Source organism: Crocodylus porosus, unplaced genomic scaffold (genome assembly GCF_001723895.1).
Source record: "Crocodylus porosus isolate Cpor-Errol unplaced genomic scaffold, CroPor_comp1, whole genome shotgun sequence".
NCBI classification, from domain to species: Eukaryota; Metazoa; Chordata; order Crocodylia; family Crocodylidae; genus Crocodylus; species Crocodylus porosus.
In genome coordinates this window covers 5926031-5942344 of record NW_017728916.1, presented here as the reverse complement: position 1 = coordinate 5942344, position 16314 = coordinate 5926031, and the positions used below count along the sequence as shown (strand labels likewise).

Below are 16314 nucleotides of genomic sequence, written 5' to 3'. Positions count from 1 at the left end.
TCCCCCCTGGTGGGGCTGTGCACCTCCTGGGTTAGATGGAGGTCCTGCACTCTGGCCAAGAACCTACGTGAGTGTTCAGACCTGGCTGACTGCTTTTCCCAGCAGATGTCTGGGAAGTTCAGGTCCCCCATGACTACTACATCCCTAGCCATTTGGTGGATGTGTGGGCCTGGCAGGCAGAGGACATCACCTGCAAGGACATGTGGAACTGGGTAGACCAGGAGTTTTGGGCGCAGCTCCTGGCCCTGGAGTGTGAATGGGTAGAGGCCCTGTGGGAGCAACCTGCACTCATAGCCACACAGGATGCCTGCCAAGTGCTAGTCACTATCCTGAGTCTGGTGGTCTCCTTTGTGCTGTTCACTGCCCTGACACTGACTGTAGTCCCACCTGGCCCTTGGCAGCCACTACTTCAGCTTGAGCAGATGTCCAGCACTGCCTCCACTGGCCAGGAGTCCCTGCCCCAGCCCCTTCCCTGGGTCTCCCGCCCCCCAGCCTGGGCCCAGGCCTGCTGCTTGCCTTGGCTGTACGTGGGTGCAGAGCTGGAGCTGCCTTCAGTGGGGCTAGGACTACGTGCCTGCCCCCCCCAGTGCTGGAGTCATTGCTTTCTGTGCTGGGGGACTACCAGGTGCCCCGTCGACCCTGGGTCAGCCCCCTGTCTGCCAGGCTTACTGTGGCATATGTACCCATGAGGCAATGGCCAGAGGCCGGGGTGCTGGCTGCCTGTCCCAGGGTTCGGCCCCCTAGGTGCTTCCATCCCATGGCTGCGTGCCCTGGGAGGACACACACACAACCACACCACTTCACTTGTACATAGTTCACACAGGGAAGAGGGTGTTTTATTGGTGGTAGGTGGTGGAGGGGCTCTGTCATTGGGGGGTAGGGGAGAAGGGCTCTGTTGTTTGGAGGGTGGTCTGTTTCATGTGAGGGCAATAAAGTGTTTTTGTAAGAACTGTCTGCAGTGAGCCTGGTGCTGGGGGCGGGGGTGGGGGGGGATCTGTGGGTGGCTGTCCGGGCAGGCTACAGTGGGGAGTACAGGAGGAGGTGGTCGGCCAGTGCCTCTCACACCTGGTGCCCTGGCCCCTGCTGGCGGGTATGCTGCTTGCCTGGGGCCTCAGTAGCAGGGTTCACTGGGACCAGCACAATGGCCAGTAGGAGCCCGGGGCACTGAGTGTCACTGCCAGGGGCACGGGCTGGAGCATCCATGGCACAGGGAGGCAGAGGCTGCAGCAAGACAGCCACCAGGCTCTACATGCTGCTCCTGGCCAGAAGAGCGGCTGAGCAGGGAGCAGGGGCTACCTTTTAAATATGGGTGCCCACTGCTGGCAGCTGCGGCCAGAGCCTCAAGCGCCTCCTGGTGGCAGCAGGGGCCCATTGCAGGGCCCCAGGAAGCAGGAGCAGTTTGCAAATCTGCTTCCATGTTCCTGCATGTGTAGATGCTTGCCTGAGTGCATTTACTTGTAAGTAGTTTACTTGCAAGTAAACTGATACCAGATCAAATGCATGTGCAGTTGTGCCAACTGGGTGCATCTACACGAGACACTACTGCACAGTCCCAATGAGCTACTGCAATGAGCTACTGCACAATAGTTCATTGCTACTGTGCAGTATTATCAGAAAAAAGCTGCACAGGGACGCTACTGCACATAAACACCCATTACTGTGGAGTCATTTAGTACTTGGTTATGGAAACACTAAATATCTACGCAGTTACAACTGTGCAATCCACTGCTCATGTAGACGCAGCCACTGAGTACCTTTCCGCTGGCAGGTGAAGAACCTCAGGAGGAAAATGACCAAAGAGCCTAATGTGGAAGGTTTCAAGATATTAATATGGCAATAGTTGTTTGAAATACACTTACTGTTGTGAAGCGAGCTCTGGGCTGCTATTCTGAGCCACACTCAGGAACCTAACACAGCTTCTCAGACTGAAATCTCCCTGCTGACTGAGACTTGTGTTTCAAAACTCCAAGTAAACCAGAGCCCCTCAACTCTTCTTTTCTCTACCTTTTTGATGCAGAGTGCCAGAACCCTTTAGGACTGGCTTCTGGGAACATTGCAGACTCTCAAATCACAGCTTCAGGACAGTATGGTAAGTGCTGGACTTCTTGATCTTGTCTAATTTAGGGAGAAAGTCAAGCTTAGGTCAGGTTTAGCCAAGACACACTAGGTAGGCCCAAACTAGGCATGATCACTCTCTCTAGTCAACATGAAGCTTTTTTCTAGAGGGGTTTCCAGTTCTCTGCATATCACACCCTCTGAGAGGCAGTGATGCAGTTGCCTGGTATTAACAAGGACAGGGTAGGCTCTGTGGCCCTCTTCCTTTGCTGGACAAGGGTATGAATGAGTTATCCCCTGTACTACCAATGCTTTCAACAATTCCCTCATACTTTCACATGAGGCATCTGTGAGGGGTGGTACCTTAAAAATTGCTGCTGCTTGACTTGCCTCAGGCCATTCATTGTAATCAATGGGCCGCCGCATGGTGACATTGCTATGGTGCTGTGCTTTAGTACTTCCTTTTGGAAGTATTAAAGCATGGTCCAGTACGGGTGGTTATTGTGCTGTGCACATAGCACATGATTAGATTTTGTCACTACAGCAATGTGGCTGGCAATCATGTCTAGAGACACATGATTATGTCACTGTAATGTGCTGTACGGTGACATAGCATGTCACTATGTCACCATAGGGCAACATGTAGATGCACCCAGTGAGTGACAGTTAAGCTGTAGCTTCTCTTCAGGGCTTTAAGGCAGGCAATGTTTGTTTCAGTCAATAGCAACCTTCCTCCCACCCCACAATCAGAACAGCAGCACTGGCAGAGTCTAAAAAGAATGTATTACACTGTTATAAGTGAAGTGTTTCCAAAATGCTGGTTTGAAGATATAGCCCCTTACAGTCCAACCAAGTGGACAGTACACAGGGCACTAGGAGGGCACAGTTGCATCAGGGTAATGGTGCTTCTAACACTTTATGGATGCTTGGTACCCACAAAAGGCATAGAGGCATATGTACCTGGTTTCTGAGGGATGTCCTCTATTCTGCAGCAATAGCCACAGCAGGTCAGGCAGGCAAGTCCAGCCTTCCAGTCATTGGGAGACACACTCTGATTTCCCTGCTTACTCTGTCTTTAGACGCCAGTGAGTGAATCTGTAGCTATTGCCTTTCCCATCCCACTGTTTTGTGCTTTCCTGCCACAGCTCAATGGGCACCCAGCCTGGCCAGGTTAGGTAATCAACAGTCAATCAATGCTTGGAGCACCAACAGTGGAAATTCCTGGATTCAGGTAGGTACCATTGTTTTACGGAGGAGGTATGGAATGTAAATACACATCCTTAAGTCTGCAGGTGTCTACCATTTGCCGTATGGATGTGCCAGCCTAAGGGACAGTGAGCAACTGATTCTGGTCAACTAAGAGAGACCCTCTTTTTCTCTACCATGATTTCTACATTATGTCAAATTCGTTAGGCCCTTATCAGAGGACATATCACCCCCTTCTTTGACCCCACTATATACTCATGCATGTCCCAGTGAACACATGCACACCCACACACACACCCACACAAACTTCTCTACTTTCCCCTCATTTCAGTTGCCCTTCCCCCTGTCCCCCATGTACTTGCCTGACATACTGTGCTCCCATAATGACTCCAGTTTCTAAATGCCATATATATATATATATGTGTGTGTGTGTATGTATGTATGTATGTGTATATTTTTATATATATATCTCCTTGTTGCTAACTTCAGTGCTCCCAAAAGAGGTGTTATCCAGTACTGCTTAACACCTGCTCAACAACTGAGACACAGATATTGCATTGAATCTGCGGGCCCTGATGCCCTACACCCACGTGTGTTGAGGGAGCTGGCGGGGGTCATTGCTGTGCCCTTGGCCTGGCTGTACAACCAATAGTGGTCCATGGGCCAGGTGCCTGGATATTGGAAACTAGCTAATGTGGTCCCCCATCTATAAGAAAGGGAGAAAGGAGGACCCAGGAAACTATAGGCCCATAAGCCTCACATTGGTCTTGGGGAAAATCCTTGAAAAAATTATCAAGGATCACATCTGTGAGGGGCCAGCAGAGAGATCATGCACAGGGGAAATCAACATGGGTTCATTAAAGGAAGGCCCTGCCAGACCAACTTGATGGCCTTTTATGACCAGGTAACTAAATCCCTGGATGATGGTGTCGCCGTGGACGTAGTCTTTCTGGACTTTAAGAGTGCCTTTGACACTGTCTCTCATCCCATTCTGATTAATAAATTGAGTGACTGTGGCATTGATGCCTACACAATTGGATGGGTCAAAAATTGGCTGATGGGGTGCACCCAGAGAGTGGTGGTGGATGGGTTGTACTCGACCTGGTGGGATGTGAACAGTGGGGTCCCCCAGGGCTTGGTCCTCGGGCCCGCACTGTTCAATATCTTCATCAGCGACTTGGACAAGGGGGTGGAAAACACGTTGTCGAAGTTTGCCAATGACATCAAGGTGTGCGGAGAGGTAGGCACACTCAAAGGGAGAGAGAGGCTGCAATTAGATTTAGACAGACTACGGAAGTGGGTGGATGGTAATAGGATGGGCTTCAATGTAGATAAATGCAGGGTGCTGCACCTGGGGAGAAGGAATCCACAGCATACATACAAGCTGGGGAGCTCCCTCCTTGTGAGCACAGAGGTGGAAAGGGATCTTGGAGTCATTATTGACTCCAAGATGAACATGAGCTGCCAATGCCAGACCGCAGCCAGCAAAGCCAACCGCACCTTGTTGTGCATCCAAAGATGTATCTCAAGCTGGTCCAGAGAGGTGATACCTGCCCCCCCCCGCCACGTGACATTGGTCTGGCCTCAATTAGAGTACTGCGTCCAGTTCTGGGCACCGCACTTTAAGAAGGATGTGGCCTGCCTTGAGTGGGTTCAGAGGAGAGTCACCTGCTTGGTTGGAGGGCAGCAGGGCAGGCCCCATGAGGAGAGGCTGAAGGACCTGAACCTGTTCAGCCTCAGCAAGTAGAGGCTGAGGGGGGATTTGGTGGCTGCCTACAAACTCATTAGGGGAGATCAGCAGCAAATAGAAAGGGTCCTATTCCCCCCAGCAGCACCTGGGGTGACAAGGAACAATGGCCAGAAGCTGCTGGAGAATAGGTTCAGGTTAGAGATTAGGAGGCACTATTTCACTGTTAGGGTGGTTAGGATCTGGAACCAACTTAAGTGGTCCTTGCTCCTACCTTGGGTAAATTCAAAAAGAGGTTGGATGAACACCTGTCTGGGGTCATGTAATCCCAGCGTGTGCTCCAGCCAGTGGTGGGGGGTTAGACTAGATGATCTATTCAGGTCCCTTCTGACACCTAACTACTATGAAACTATGTACTGTCTCTCCTCACCCACTGCCCACTGCTGGTGCCTTCTTGTATTCAGATGAACTTACTGGTATTGGGCTCCCTCTTGTGGAGAAAATAGGAATATGTGGCATTTCAGACAGATTCTGAGATAAAGTGTATGGGTGCATCCCAACAAGTGTGCACGTGCAGGGGCGTGTGTTTCCCATGGTATAGAGGGCAGTAGCACATATTTGTGCCGCTGTTATATGTCCCTGGGCAAGCCCCTGCATGTGTGCTCCAGCTCATGGCAAAGTGACCCAGGTAGGGTAGGAGAGACTGGGTCAGCATCTGTGTTGGCTCCAGCAGCCTTACCTGGGGCCCTCGGGGGCCTCCCAGGGCAGCAGCAGCACTGAGCCACCTGCTTGGAGCCTGGTCGGCAGCTGGCAGCACAGCCAGGCTCCATGCCACTTTTTCAGCAGTGTTTTTTTTCACACCAGGATCTCCCTGGGTCAAAAAACCCCCACTGCACTGTAAATTAGCAGTGTGGCAAACAGGTGCACATGCACCATGTGTGGTTTGCAGTGCCTCAGGCTGCTTTGAGGTGCTGCAAACTACACATGTGCACTTGTCAGGCCATGTCCTAGGTTCCCTTTTTTTAGAGCTCTCCAATTACCATCAAAGGAGAGATGCTGTCTTTCCTCTCTTTTCAAAACAGATTTCCTTGTACTGATGTAACAGGTATAGTTGTATTTACCCCTGCACTGTAACTCCCGAAATACATTCTCGTGTCTTCTTAGCTCAGGTTGTTCCAAGAATAGACAGAAGCCTCTCAGCTGTAATAGCTAACTTAACTCCCTGATATGTATCATAGCCAACACTTCTCTATAAGAGAGGTTTATACTTAAGCCTCTTGTACAAGTGCTTGACTTTTGCCCTGAAAATTTACATCCCTTATAAATTTTATCCTTTCTAAGATAACATCAGGGTGTTGTTCTGATCATTAAAACACTGAATTCTATTACGCTTATGAGCTCAATTATATCTTGGGGCAGTGAGTTCCACAAATTAAAGTGACACTATTAAAAATGCAGTTTTTATCAGTGTCAAATTCATCTCTTAAATTTCCTGGAATGCCCAACATTGCACTGTAAACATGTGACGGCTGGGAACTGAAACCTACAAGAGTCACTGAATGAAAAAATACGTATAATAAAGCAAATATCCCATTACATGTCTGTCATAATCACCTTACAATGCACACTTACTGACAAAAGGCCATTTAATCACTGAGGAAATCGAAGCACATATCTTGTAATGACTTCTCCACAGCCACCCACAGGTTTTTAGAACAGGAGTCTTCAGGGGGTTTTTTACCCAGAAGGCTGTGCCCCTCTCAGAAGTTCCATTCTCCATAAAGCAGTAGTAGTCATTTATCCAATAAACCCTTAACAACTATGAATTATGTAATGCTGAAAGCCAACGCTGATTAGCATCATCAATGTCCATGAGAGATCCAGCCACAGATACTGCAAGGTGAATGGATAAAGATATCATTTCCTAGATGCTAGCAGTGCTATGGCAGATGGTTGCTTGTGGTTTAATGGGAGTCATGAAGATGAGAGAAACTGAGGTCCCCAGAGGCAGGAGACTGATTGTGTGGGATATCCCAACCCAGTCCTGTGATGGGCAACAGGAGCCTTTCAGGATCATCCTCTTACATTGGACTCTGGAGGAGAAGAGGCCAAAGGCCTGATCCTGTGAGTGAGGTGCTGAATTCTCAACTCCCCCTGATTTCAGTGGGAGCCCAAGGCACTCAGGAGATCACAAGAGATGTTCAGCACATCAGACTCAAAGCTCTGCATTCCACCCATAGGTGGACCTGCTGTGCATCATGATCCTTCATGGTATAAAGACCCAGGGGGCCCGGCAGAAATTATCCAGCCTCTACATCTCTCAGTTTGTTGTATTCTACAGCTTGGATGGAGACAGATGGAAAAGATACAAGGGGAATTCCACCAGCTCCCAAATGGTGAGTGGACAAGATTTTGAAAGGGACACCACATTTTCTTAGAACTGACTGATCAGCCATTATCTGAAGTCTGATGTCTTCTGCAGCAGCCAGGGCTTAATGCTTCAGACAAAACTCCCTCCCTCCTTTCACCCCCAATAAGTTCTTATAAGTAGGGAGAGCTACCTTGGGGAAAATATCTTTCTGACCCAACAGGATCAGTTGGTCAACTTATGCCCTGAAGCATGGGGGATTCATTGCTGTTTTAATTGGATCCTCCCTGCATCACTTCATTTGACTGTTTCTCCATATAAGTTTCTAATCAGTTTTAAGCTTACTAAACTGTGGACATGTCTACACATTCGTTAATGCGCCAAGTACTAAATCAGTGTCCAGTAATTTGTGCTACTGCACAGTAGCACTGGCGCATGGATTTTTAGTGATGCTTACTGTGCAGTAGCTTAGTACCATAGTATGTATTATAGCAGTAGTAGCATGTTTTTTGCCCAGCACACTACTGTGCAGTGTTATTAGGCTACTGCGCAGTTAGTGTCTTGTGTAGATCCGCCCTGTTTGTTTCAATAACTTCATTTGGCAGTGAGCTCCCAGATTAATTTCAGGTTCAAATGAAAATTCTTTTTTGCAAAAAACGCAGATTATGTTCATTTCAGAAATAGCTTTTAGTTAAAAACAAAAACAAAAAACCTAGATTGGCCAAAATGTTTTGATTTAAAATTATACCTAATATTCAACTGTGTTTTAATTTTATTTAAATGAAAACTTGTTAAAACCCCTAAAACCCTCCAATATTTTGACTGTTGGGTTCACTGGAAATTTCAAAACAATCTGTTGTTTTATTTTGCCCCACATTCATTTGTTTTGGGGTTTTTTAGAACTTCCATCAAACAGACGAGAGAGTTGTCCTGTGACTCTAGTATGCTAGAATTCTTGGGATGCAGTGGAACTGTGCTTCTTGCTAAATCCCTGAGCTATTGCCTTGCTGTAATGATGCTGGCAAGAGATATTGGACTTGGGGTGACCTTCTTGCTACTCGGTGTTCTATCTTTCTGCTTCTGCCTAAGCTAGTATCACTGAGTTCTTCCTTCCCCTTGTCCTGCAGGTGTTCTTTGGGAATGTGGATGCAGTGGGGGTGAAAGACAATCGTTTCAACCCTCCAATCATAGCCCGCTATATCCGCATCCACCCCACTCACTACAGCATCCGGCCCACTCTGCGCATGGAGTTGATTGGCTGCAATCTGAACAGTAAGCCCCACCAGGAGGCCACCTGGGAGCACCTCTGATACTGAACAAAAGAATGTGGGTGGGGGAGGATTGGAGAAAGTCATGATTTTTTTAAGGGATGAACTCTCAATTCCCACTGACTGCAGTAAGTGTCAAGGGCACACAGAACTCTGAGGGAGACGCCCACCCTTTGGAAAGCCAGACCATGTGGCCAGTGTAAGACATACCAAGGTTAGCTGTTGGGGGAAGAGAAGGGAGTGAGGTCTGGTAGCAAAACATTGGTGGAGAATCCTTGTATTGGCTTATAGCAACATATTGTGAAAGCACAGAGCTGGCTCTTGAGGCTGGCATTATAGCCTTAACATGGCAATGTTAAGCCAGGTAAGAACTCCCTTCCTGCTGGAGGCCATGACAGTAGCTAAGCTAATGACATCAAGATCTCCATCCGTAGCAAGACTGAGCAGGAAGCCCTCCGTGTTTTTGGTTTTTAATCAGTTGCCAGTTCAGTCAAGGAGATAGAGTTATTCCCACAAGGTAGTGACAGCACAGGGATGGGGAACAGGGCACTGTTTCTTGCTGGCCCACAGTCCCATCCCAGGCCACCCACTCTGTCCTCATGGGTCCCAGCCAGTCTCTATGGAGACCCCAGGATCACAGGGCCAGAGCCAGGGCAAATTTGCAATGCACTCCTGTAACACAGCACAGGGTATGCTCTGTTGCTTACAAGGGTATGAGCAGCCTGCAGCTGGTAGCAATCCCAATTAGGCACAACTGCCTGCCTGGGAACAGAGCCCAGCTGTTCACTATAAGAGCAGGGCCCTGAACAGCAAAACCAACAGTCTGCTGCTAGCAGCTGGGAGAACACCACCTGGCTGGAGCTGCTCCTCATGACACCTTGGAGGTAAGGGCAGGAGCTATGGGGATGGCTGGAGGCTCTTGGTCTTGGGGTCTGACCTAAAACTACACCCTGCTGGGTCTGGATGGTATGGTGGGACTGCCGGTGGCAGGACAGTCTCCAGGAAATGCCACACCTTGGGGCCTCCCCAGTGAAGGCTGCGTATGGGACACCAGAAAGCCTCAACCTCCACTGCCTTGCAGGTGACCCCATGGAGGCGAAAGGCTAGGGGAGCACACCCCGGAGGACAAAACAAGGGCCCAGACTCACCGTGAGTTCTGAGGTGGGGTCCTGGCCAAGTGAAGGGGCCAGAGATGGTGCCCAGACTCATAGCAAGATCTGAGGCTGCACTAAGGGAGCCAGGAGTGAGGCTCCAGGAGGGCAGGGCCCTGAGCCTATGGGGAGCTATGTGAGAAGCTCCTGGGGAAAAGGGATAAAGGGGTTATAGCCCAGTGTAGGGCAGGGAATGAGACTTGGAGCCCAATGTTGGGAAAGGGCTTGGCCAGTGTTAGGGCACAGGGACTATGAGCTCCAGTGGTGAGTGAGAGTTCCATGTGAGGCTCTGGAGCTCAGGTCCCAGTGTGAGGCACTGGAAAAGCATGGATACCATTTGTGAGGCATGGGACATGGTAGAGGGAAGGTTGGAGCCATGTATATAAGCCCTGGGCATCAGGGCAAGTAAATGGGTAGCCTCTCACCTTGTTATCATCAAGTAATTGTATCATCTAAGGTGTGGCGTGCAAAGTGTGCCCAGAGACAAGTGGACAGGTCAATGATCAGACCAGCCCCAGGACACCCACTTGTTACAACTCCCCACATGTCCCTGCCTCTGCCCCAGCCATGGCCCCACGTTGTCACTACCCTGCAATCCCAGGGTCTCCATGGAGATTGGCTGGGAGCTGCATGGATGGGATGGAGCTGGGGGGAGGAGTGGGGATGGTGGGGAGCTGCATCCAGAGCTGGGATCTTGGGACAGTGACAGCTTGGGGCCGGGATCAGGACCAGGGCAGAGCCACAATCCACTCCCTGTATACTCCTGCCCATGGAACTGGCATCCATTGCAGGGGCATATGGGCAGTGGATTGCGGTTCTGCCCTAGCTCTAGCCCTGTGCTGTCACTGCCCCAAAATCCTGGGGTCTCCCCAGTCCCACGTGCCCATCTTGCTCCCGGATGCCACTCCCTGCCAGCCTGAAGCCCCATCCCTTGCTGCTGAGCTGTGCACCCTGCCCGCTCGGGTCCTACCCCTGCTGGTAGGTGAGGGGCGGATGGGCTGGGGTGTCCGGGCAGTGGGGCCAGTTCCAGTGGTTGTGGCAGCTGGAAGGAGCTGCTGCTGCCAGAGCTGCTGGGAAGTGAGTTCAGCCCTGCTGCACGCTGAGGGGTGGCAGGGCCAGCCACATGCACCATGGACAGGCTGCCCCTCATGCCTGGGCTGGGTGGGACCGAGGGACTCCCCACAGGCTAGACAAAATCCCTTGGTGGGCTGGATCTGGCCCACAGGCCACATTTTGCCCACTCCTGCAAAAGGGAAGGCAGATGTCATAGCTAGGTAAAAGACATGCCCAACAGGACTGTGACAGCTAGTCTTGCTGTGATAACAGATGCTCCCCCTTTTAATTTTGGCCAGTGGGCCACCATATGTGACTAATGGACAACCAGAAGAGACATTAATAGAATTGTCAGTTACTCACCCACTGTTTGTACTCTCTTCCAGGCTGCTCCATGCCCTTAGGAATGGAGGATAAAAGTATCTCCAACCAGCAGATCTCGGCCTCCTCCTACAGTGACAAAATCTTCTCCATCTGGCCTCCCTCCCAAGCTCGACTTAACCTGCAGGGAAGGACTAATGCTTGGAGGCCAAAGGTAACCCACTCATTCACTGCTGCAGGAAAATGGGGTTATCTGGCCAGCCAGGATACTAAATGGGGTAGGGAGAAAGCATTGACTTAAGGGAGGGAGGGAGCAAGCACATACTTTTGGGCTTATCCCCTTCATTAGGAGTTGGGAGTAGCTGTGGGGTCAGTCTAGCAAGGGCAACACAAGGTTAACAAAGATTATGGGATTTCTTGAAACAACCCCTCTGCCAAAGCTGGCTGCAAACCTGGGCAAGGATGATGATTTAGAAATGGCGGTGGTCTGGCGAGAGGGGAATCCATGACACAGAGGCCATTATATTGTTCTCCAGGTGAACAGCCCAAATGAGTGGCTGCAGGTGGACTTTAAGAAGATCAAGAAGGTGACTGGAATTGTAACCCAGGGCTCTAAAGCTATCTTCACCAACATGTTTGTGAAGGAGTTTGCTGTCTCCAGCAGCCAGGATGGCACACACTGGTCTCCAGTTCTTCAGGATGGTAAAGAGAAGGTAGGCAGAGCCAGCCAAATCCTAGGGAATCATGAAGTATTTTATATACATGCTCTGGGATTGGCGGGGGAGAGGACTTTAATTAGAGCAGCTCTGAGAGCTGTTCTACTTAAAGCATCTGGAGCATCTCTTGTATCAGTGTCCCTGCACTTCAAAATAGTAGTGAGGGTGCTTTAAATAAAGCTTATTGAATAAGCTGTAGATAAAGTTCCCCCACCACCATTTTGAAGTGGGGGGACACTGATACATGAGATATGAGGCTGCTGGAGCATGGTAGTTGCCACTCTCCAGAAGACTATATTAGCTGAGTGCTCCAGTGCTCTGGAATTACATCACATTGGAGCAGCATCCCTGCTCATGTATAGGTCCCCATAGACATTGGCTTATAGACTTTACACCTGGAAAGAGGCTAGTAGCCCACATTTACTTAACCAAGGAGAGTTCCTGGATCTGTAGTCAAGGACTCTTCTCAGTAATGTGCTGCCAAGATTATAATGTTGTCCATTGTGCCTAAGTTATTAGCCAGTCTCTGGGGCCTTGTATGGTTGTTTCTGTTAGACTGATGACTTTGTGATACAAATTAGGTGCGTTCTCAGTGTAACTTACAGAATTGTGCACAGAATCCAGCTTCCCTGAACTCACTAGAGCAGCAGCAAGAAAATTCTATGTCCAGAAATTCCCAGTCTGCCTCTCCAGTGAACTGCATGTCCAAAAAGCTCCATGTTTCTGCTTTCTCTCAGGGTCATACTCACACCTCCTTCCAGCTCTCTGTCTCTGAAACATAGCCCAGCTACAAAAGGCTAGTGCCTTTTCAAGCAGGCAAACCATTCAACCCACATGGTTTAACTCTGACCTCTCACCTGCTGTAGGCATAGACAGTCCCTCCATTGTTTGTAGCTCTCTCTGCTATGTAAAGGGGCTTGTCTGCTCCTTACCATATCTTCACTTTTTAATGAGGTTTGTGAATGTCTTTTGGTTTGAGATTCCCAGAAGGGCAGATATTAGCACCTTTCAGCATGGCAATAATAAGGGGATCCAACCATAAACTCACCTCCTCAGCTAGAGACTCCTCTACCAGTGTGAGTGTGTTGCAGTGGCATGTCAACTATTTGCTTTTCCACTTAAACACAAATACATTCTCAGAGCCTCACGCAGGTGAAGAGGTGGCCATACCAAATCTTTCCCTGCTGGGGAAGTCAGCAGGGCAGTGAGGGCTCCTATACATGTGCAGGGAGTCTGCTCTGACATGCTGTAATTCCAGTGTGGAAATTAATGCATTCCAGCATCATGTGTATCAGTGTCCCCATGCTGAAAAATGGCAGGAGGACACTTTAAACTAAAGCTGTTTTGACAAGCTTTAGTTCAAAGTGCCCTGCTGCCATTTTTCAGCTTGGGGATGCTGATGCTGCTTTGGCCCCTTTAATTAGCATGGCACTTAGACCTGCACTAATTAAAGCACACCCACATCTCCCAGAGTACCTGTATAAACACCTTCAGAGTGCTAATGATGTTTTCTCCCTTTCAGATATTCAAGGGCAATCAAGACCACATCAGCTCTGTGGTGAATACCTTGGACCCTCCACTCTTTGCTCAATATGTGAGGATACACCCCCGCCAATGGAACAACCACATTGCTCTGAGGACAGAGTTCCTAGGATGTGACACTCAGCAAGCATACTGATATGCAGGAGGCCTTGTTAAAACACCTGAGTATGACTGGACATTAAACCGTGAGCAAGACTGGAAACAACCAGGCAAGGAGGTCTCCTGAAGTTGGCATGAAGAGAAACATTGGCTGTGGATAAAAATAGAATCAGCTCCAGTGACTTCACTGGGTGTTTATTCATTTATACTAGTAGGGACCTTGGGCCTAGAAACACTGAACACTCCAATTAATTGGAAGGAAGAAGTCTGGAAAGCCTTATAGCTCGTTGCTCTGTTTTTGTCTGTCATATACTATGTGCCATATAATTGGAACATAACACTGAATAATTAAACAGTAATTTTCCAGTATACATCTGTACTTTCTCCTCTTCTCTAGGCTCAGCTAGCCTTGAAATCCCTGCAGAGCTCAGAGTCAGCATTAATAGAGGCTAATAATTAATTAACTGCAGAGGTCTGCTTCTCACTCTTTGTTATTTTCCATAAGCTCTTGATGACCTGGACATGGCTCTTGAATGAACTATGGAAGGTGCTGTTAGGAAGGAGAGATAAGGGTGATGTAGAGGAGGCTGCCCAATCCCTGCCCAGGGGCCATGTTTCACAATCCATCAGGGCTCTGTGAACATAATAGTCTATCCTGGGGAAATTGTTTGATTAGCAGTTACCAAAGTCAGTGACTGTGCAGCTCAGCCAGAGTTGTGGGCTTGGTCCTGAGTTCCCTTTTTTTTTTTCCCTGTGATGAGTGAGCGGGGTTTCTGAGCTGTCCTGGCCTGGTGCCGCTATCCTGTCTTTAGCAAGTCCCTCTCCTATTTGTTGGCAGCCATCTCACAGAGTGAACCCAACCCCCTGAGCTGAAAGCAAGTTTGATTTAGGAGCTGAATTTTGCTTCCATCCTGTCTGGTGGAATCCAGAACATACTTCTTCCCCACAAACTGTAGGTCATCTTGATCTCCCCTGACCTGTGTGATATGGGCCCATTTTTGCTCATGCAAAGATGTTTGCTGCTGGAGTATTGTATTATTAGATGAGACAAAGGCTCCAGGTAGGTGCCTTTTTTAATCTGCCCTGCAAACATAGTCCACACACTGTGTAGAGTCCAAACTACCTTCTCTTGGAGTTTGGCTTTATCATCAAAGCAACAATAAGATAACATCAGCTCTCACCTTCTTCACTCCCTTGTCTGCTCACTGGGGCTCCTCACACTGGACTACTCAGCCCATACCCAATATCTTCTCCCCCTTGAGGCTCTGCCACGCCCCCTTTACCCAATTGGGATTATCAGTCACCTCCACTAGTGACTCAGCAGAGCACATTTAACCCTTTCCCAGAGGAACTGAAACCAACTAACAGACAGTAATACACCATGAAAAAAATTCACAGAAGGCTTGTGCAGCTAAAACTAACTACTCTGATGATCAGATGGTGATTATAGCATGGTTCCTTTGTTTTAAGTGTAGATGTCACCCAGCATCAATGACCCAAAGAGGAGGGGAGTTCAGGATGAGTGGTTGCTGCTCAAGGGAGCGATCCTGGATGCACAAGCAAAGTCTGTCCCATCTCGGAGGAAAGACAGCAAAAGGGCACAGTAGTCCCCTTGGCTCTGTAGGGAACTAGCAGACCTCCTGCATCTAAAAAGAAAGATCTACAAAGGATGGAGGACTGGATCCACCCCCAAGGAGGAATATTCTGCACTGGTCCGGACCTGCAGGGAGCGAACCAGGAGAGCCAAGGCTGCGACTGAACTCCAACTAGCTACAAGTATCAAGGACAATAAAAAGTCCTTTTTTAGATATGTGGGGAGCTGGAGGAAAAGCAAGGGCAACATTGGACCCCTGCTAAACCAGATGGGACAACTGACAACCAACGTCCAGGAAAAAGCCAACTGGCTAAATGGGTATTTTGTGTCGGTTTTTCACCAGTCCCATTATGGGACGGAAAGGGTGAGGGAGATTCCTTATCCTCCATCAATGCTGATCTTGTGAAGGAACACGTTGAGAGGCTGGATACCTTCAAGTCAGCCGGCTCTGACAGTCTACATCCCAGGGTACTCAAGGAGCTGTCTAGCATCATAGTTCATCCCCTGGCACCGATCTTCGAGAACTCCTGGCACTCTGGTAAGGTGCCTGAAGATTGGAAGAAGGCCAATGTGGTGCCTATCTTCAAAAAAGGGAGGAAAGTGGATCCAGCAAACTACAGGCCCATCAGCCTGACCTCTATCCCAAGGAAGGTCTTAGAAAAGATTATCAAAGAGACCATTCTTAGCAGACTGGCTGATGGCAACATCCTGAGGGATAGCCAGCATGGGTTTGTTGCGGGTAGGTCTTGCTTGACCAATCTTATTTCCTTTTACAACCAGATGACCTATCACCTGGACAAGGCTGAAGAGATTGATGTCCTATATCTTGACTTCAAAAAAGCCTTTGATCTGGTATCCCATGATCACCTCCTAGCAAAACTGGCCATCTGCAGCCTCGGCTTCGCCATGGTCCGCTGGCTGGGGAACTGGCTCCATGGTCGGACCCAGAGGGTGGTGGTTGATGGAAGTCAATCATCGTGGTGCGCTGTGACCAGTGGGGTCCCTCAAGGCTCTGTCCTTGGGCCAGCACTATTCAACATCTTCATTAATGATGTGGACATTGGTATTAGAAGCGGACTGGCCAAGTTTGCCAACAACACCAAACTTTGGGGTAAAACATCCACACCTGAGGACAGAAGGGCAATCCAGGATGACTTGGACAGGCTCAGCAAACAGGCGGACGAGAATCTGATGGTGTTTAACACTGAAAAATGCAAGGTTCTCCACCTTGGGAGGAAAAACCTGCAGCATCCT

General features: G+C 49.1%; 1 protein-coding gene across 2 annotated transcripts in view; it reads left to right on the top strand.

The window, feature by feature from the left end:
* Window positions 1–13837, top strand: part of F8 (coagulation factor VIII) — a 91913-nt gene extending 78076 nt beyond the window's left edge. For both annotated transcript variants that reach the window (XM_019536319.1, XM_019536320.1), the window contains 7 exons: window positions 2018–2089; window positions 3201–3286; window positions 7189–7344; window positions 8444–8588; window positions 11175–11323; window positions 11646–11822; window positions 13348–13837. In XM_019536319.1, coding sequence (XP_019391864.1) covers window positions 2018–2089; window positions 3201–3286; window positions 7189–7344; window positions 8444–8588; window positions 11175–11323; window positions 11646–11822; window positions 13348–13503 — 941 coding nt within the window. In that variant the 3' untranslated portion in view covers window positions 13504–13837. The remainder of the gene's footprint in view (window positions 1–2017; window positions 2090–3200; window positions 3287–7188; window positions 7345–8443; window positions 8589–11174; window positions 11324–11645; window positions 11823–13347) is intronic.
* Window positions 13838–16314: the final 2477 nt, after the last annotated feature.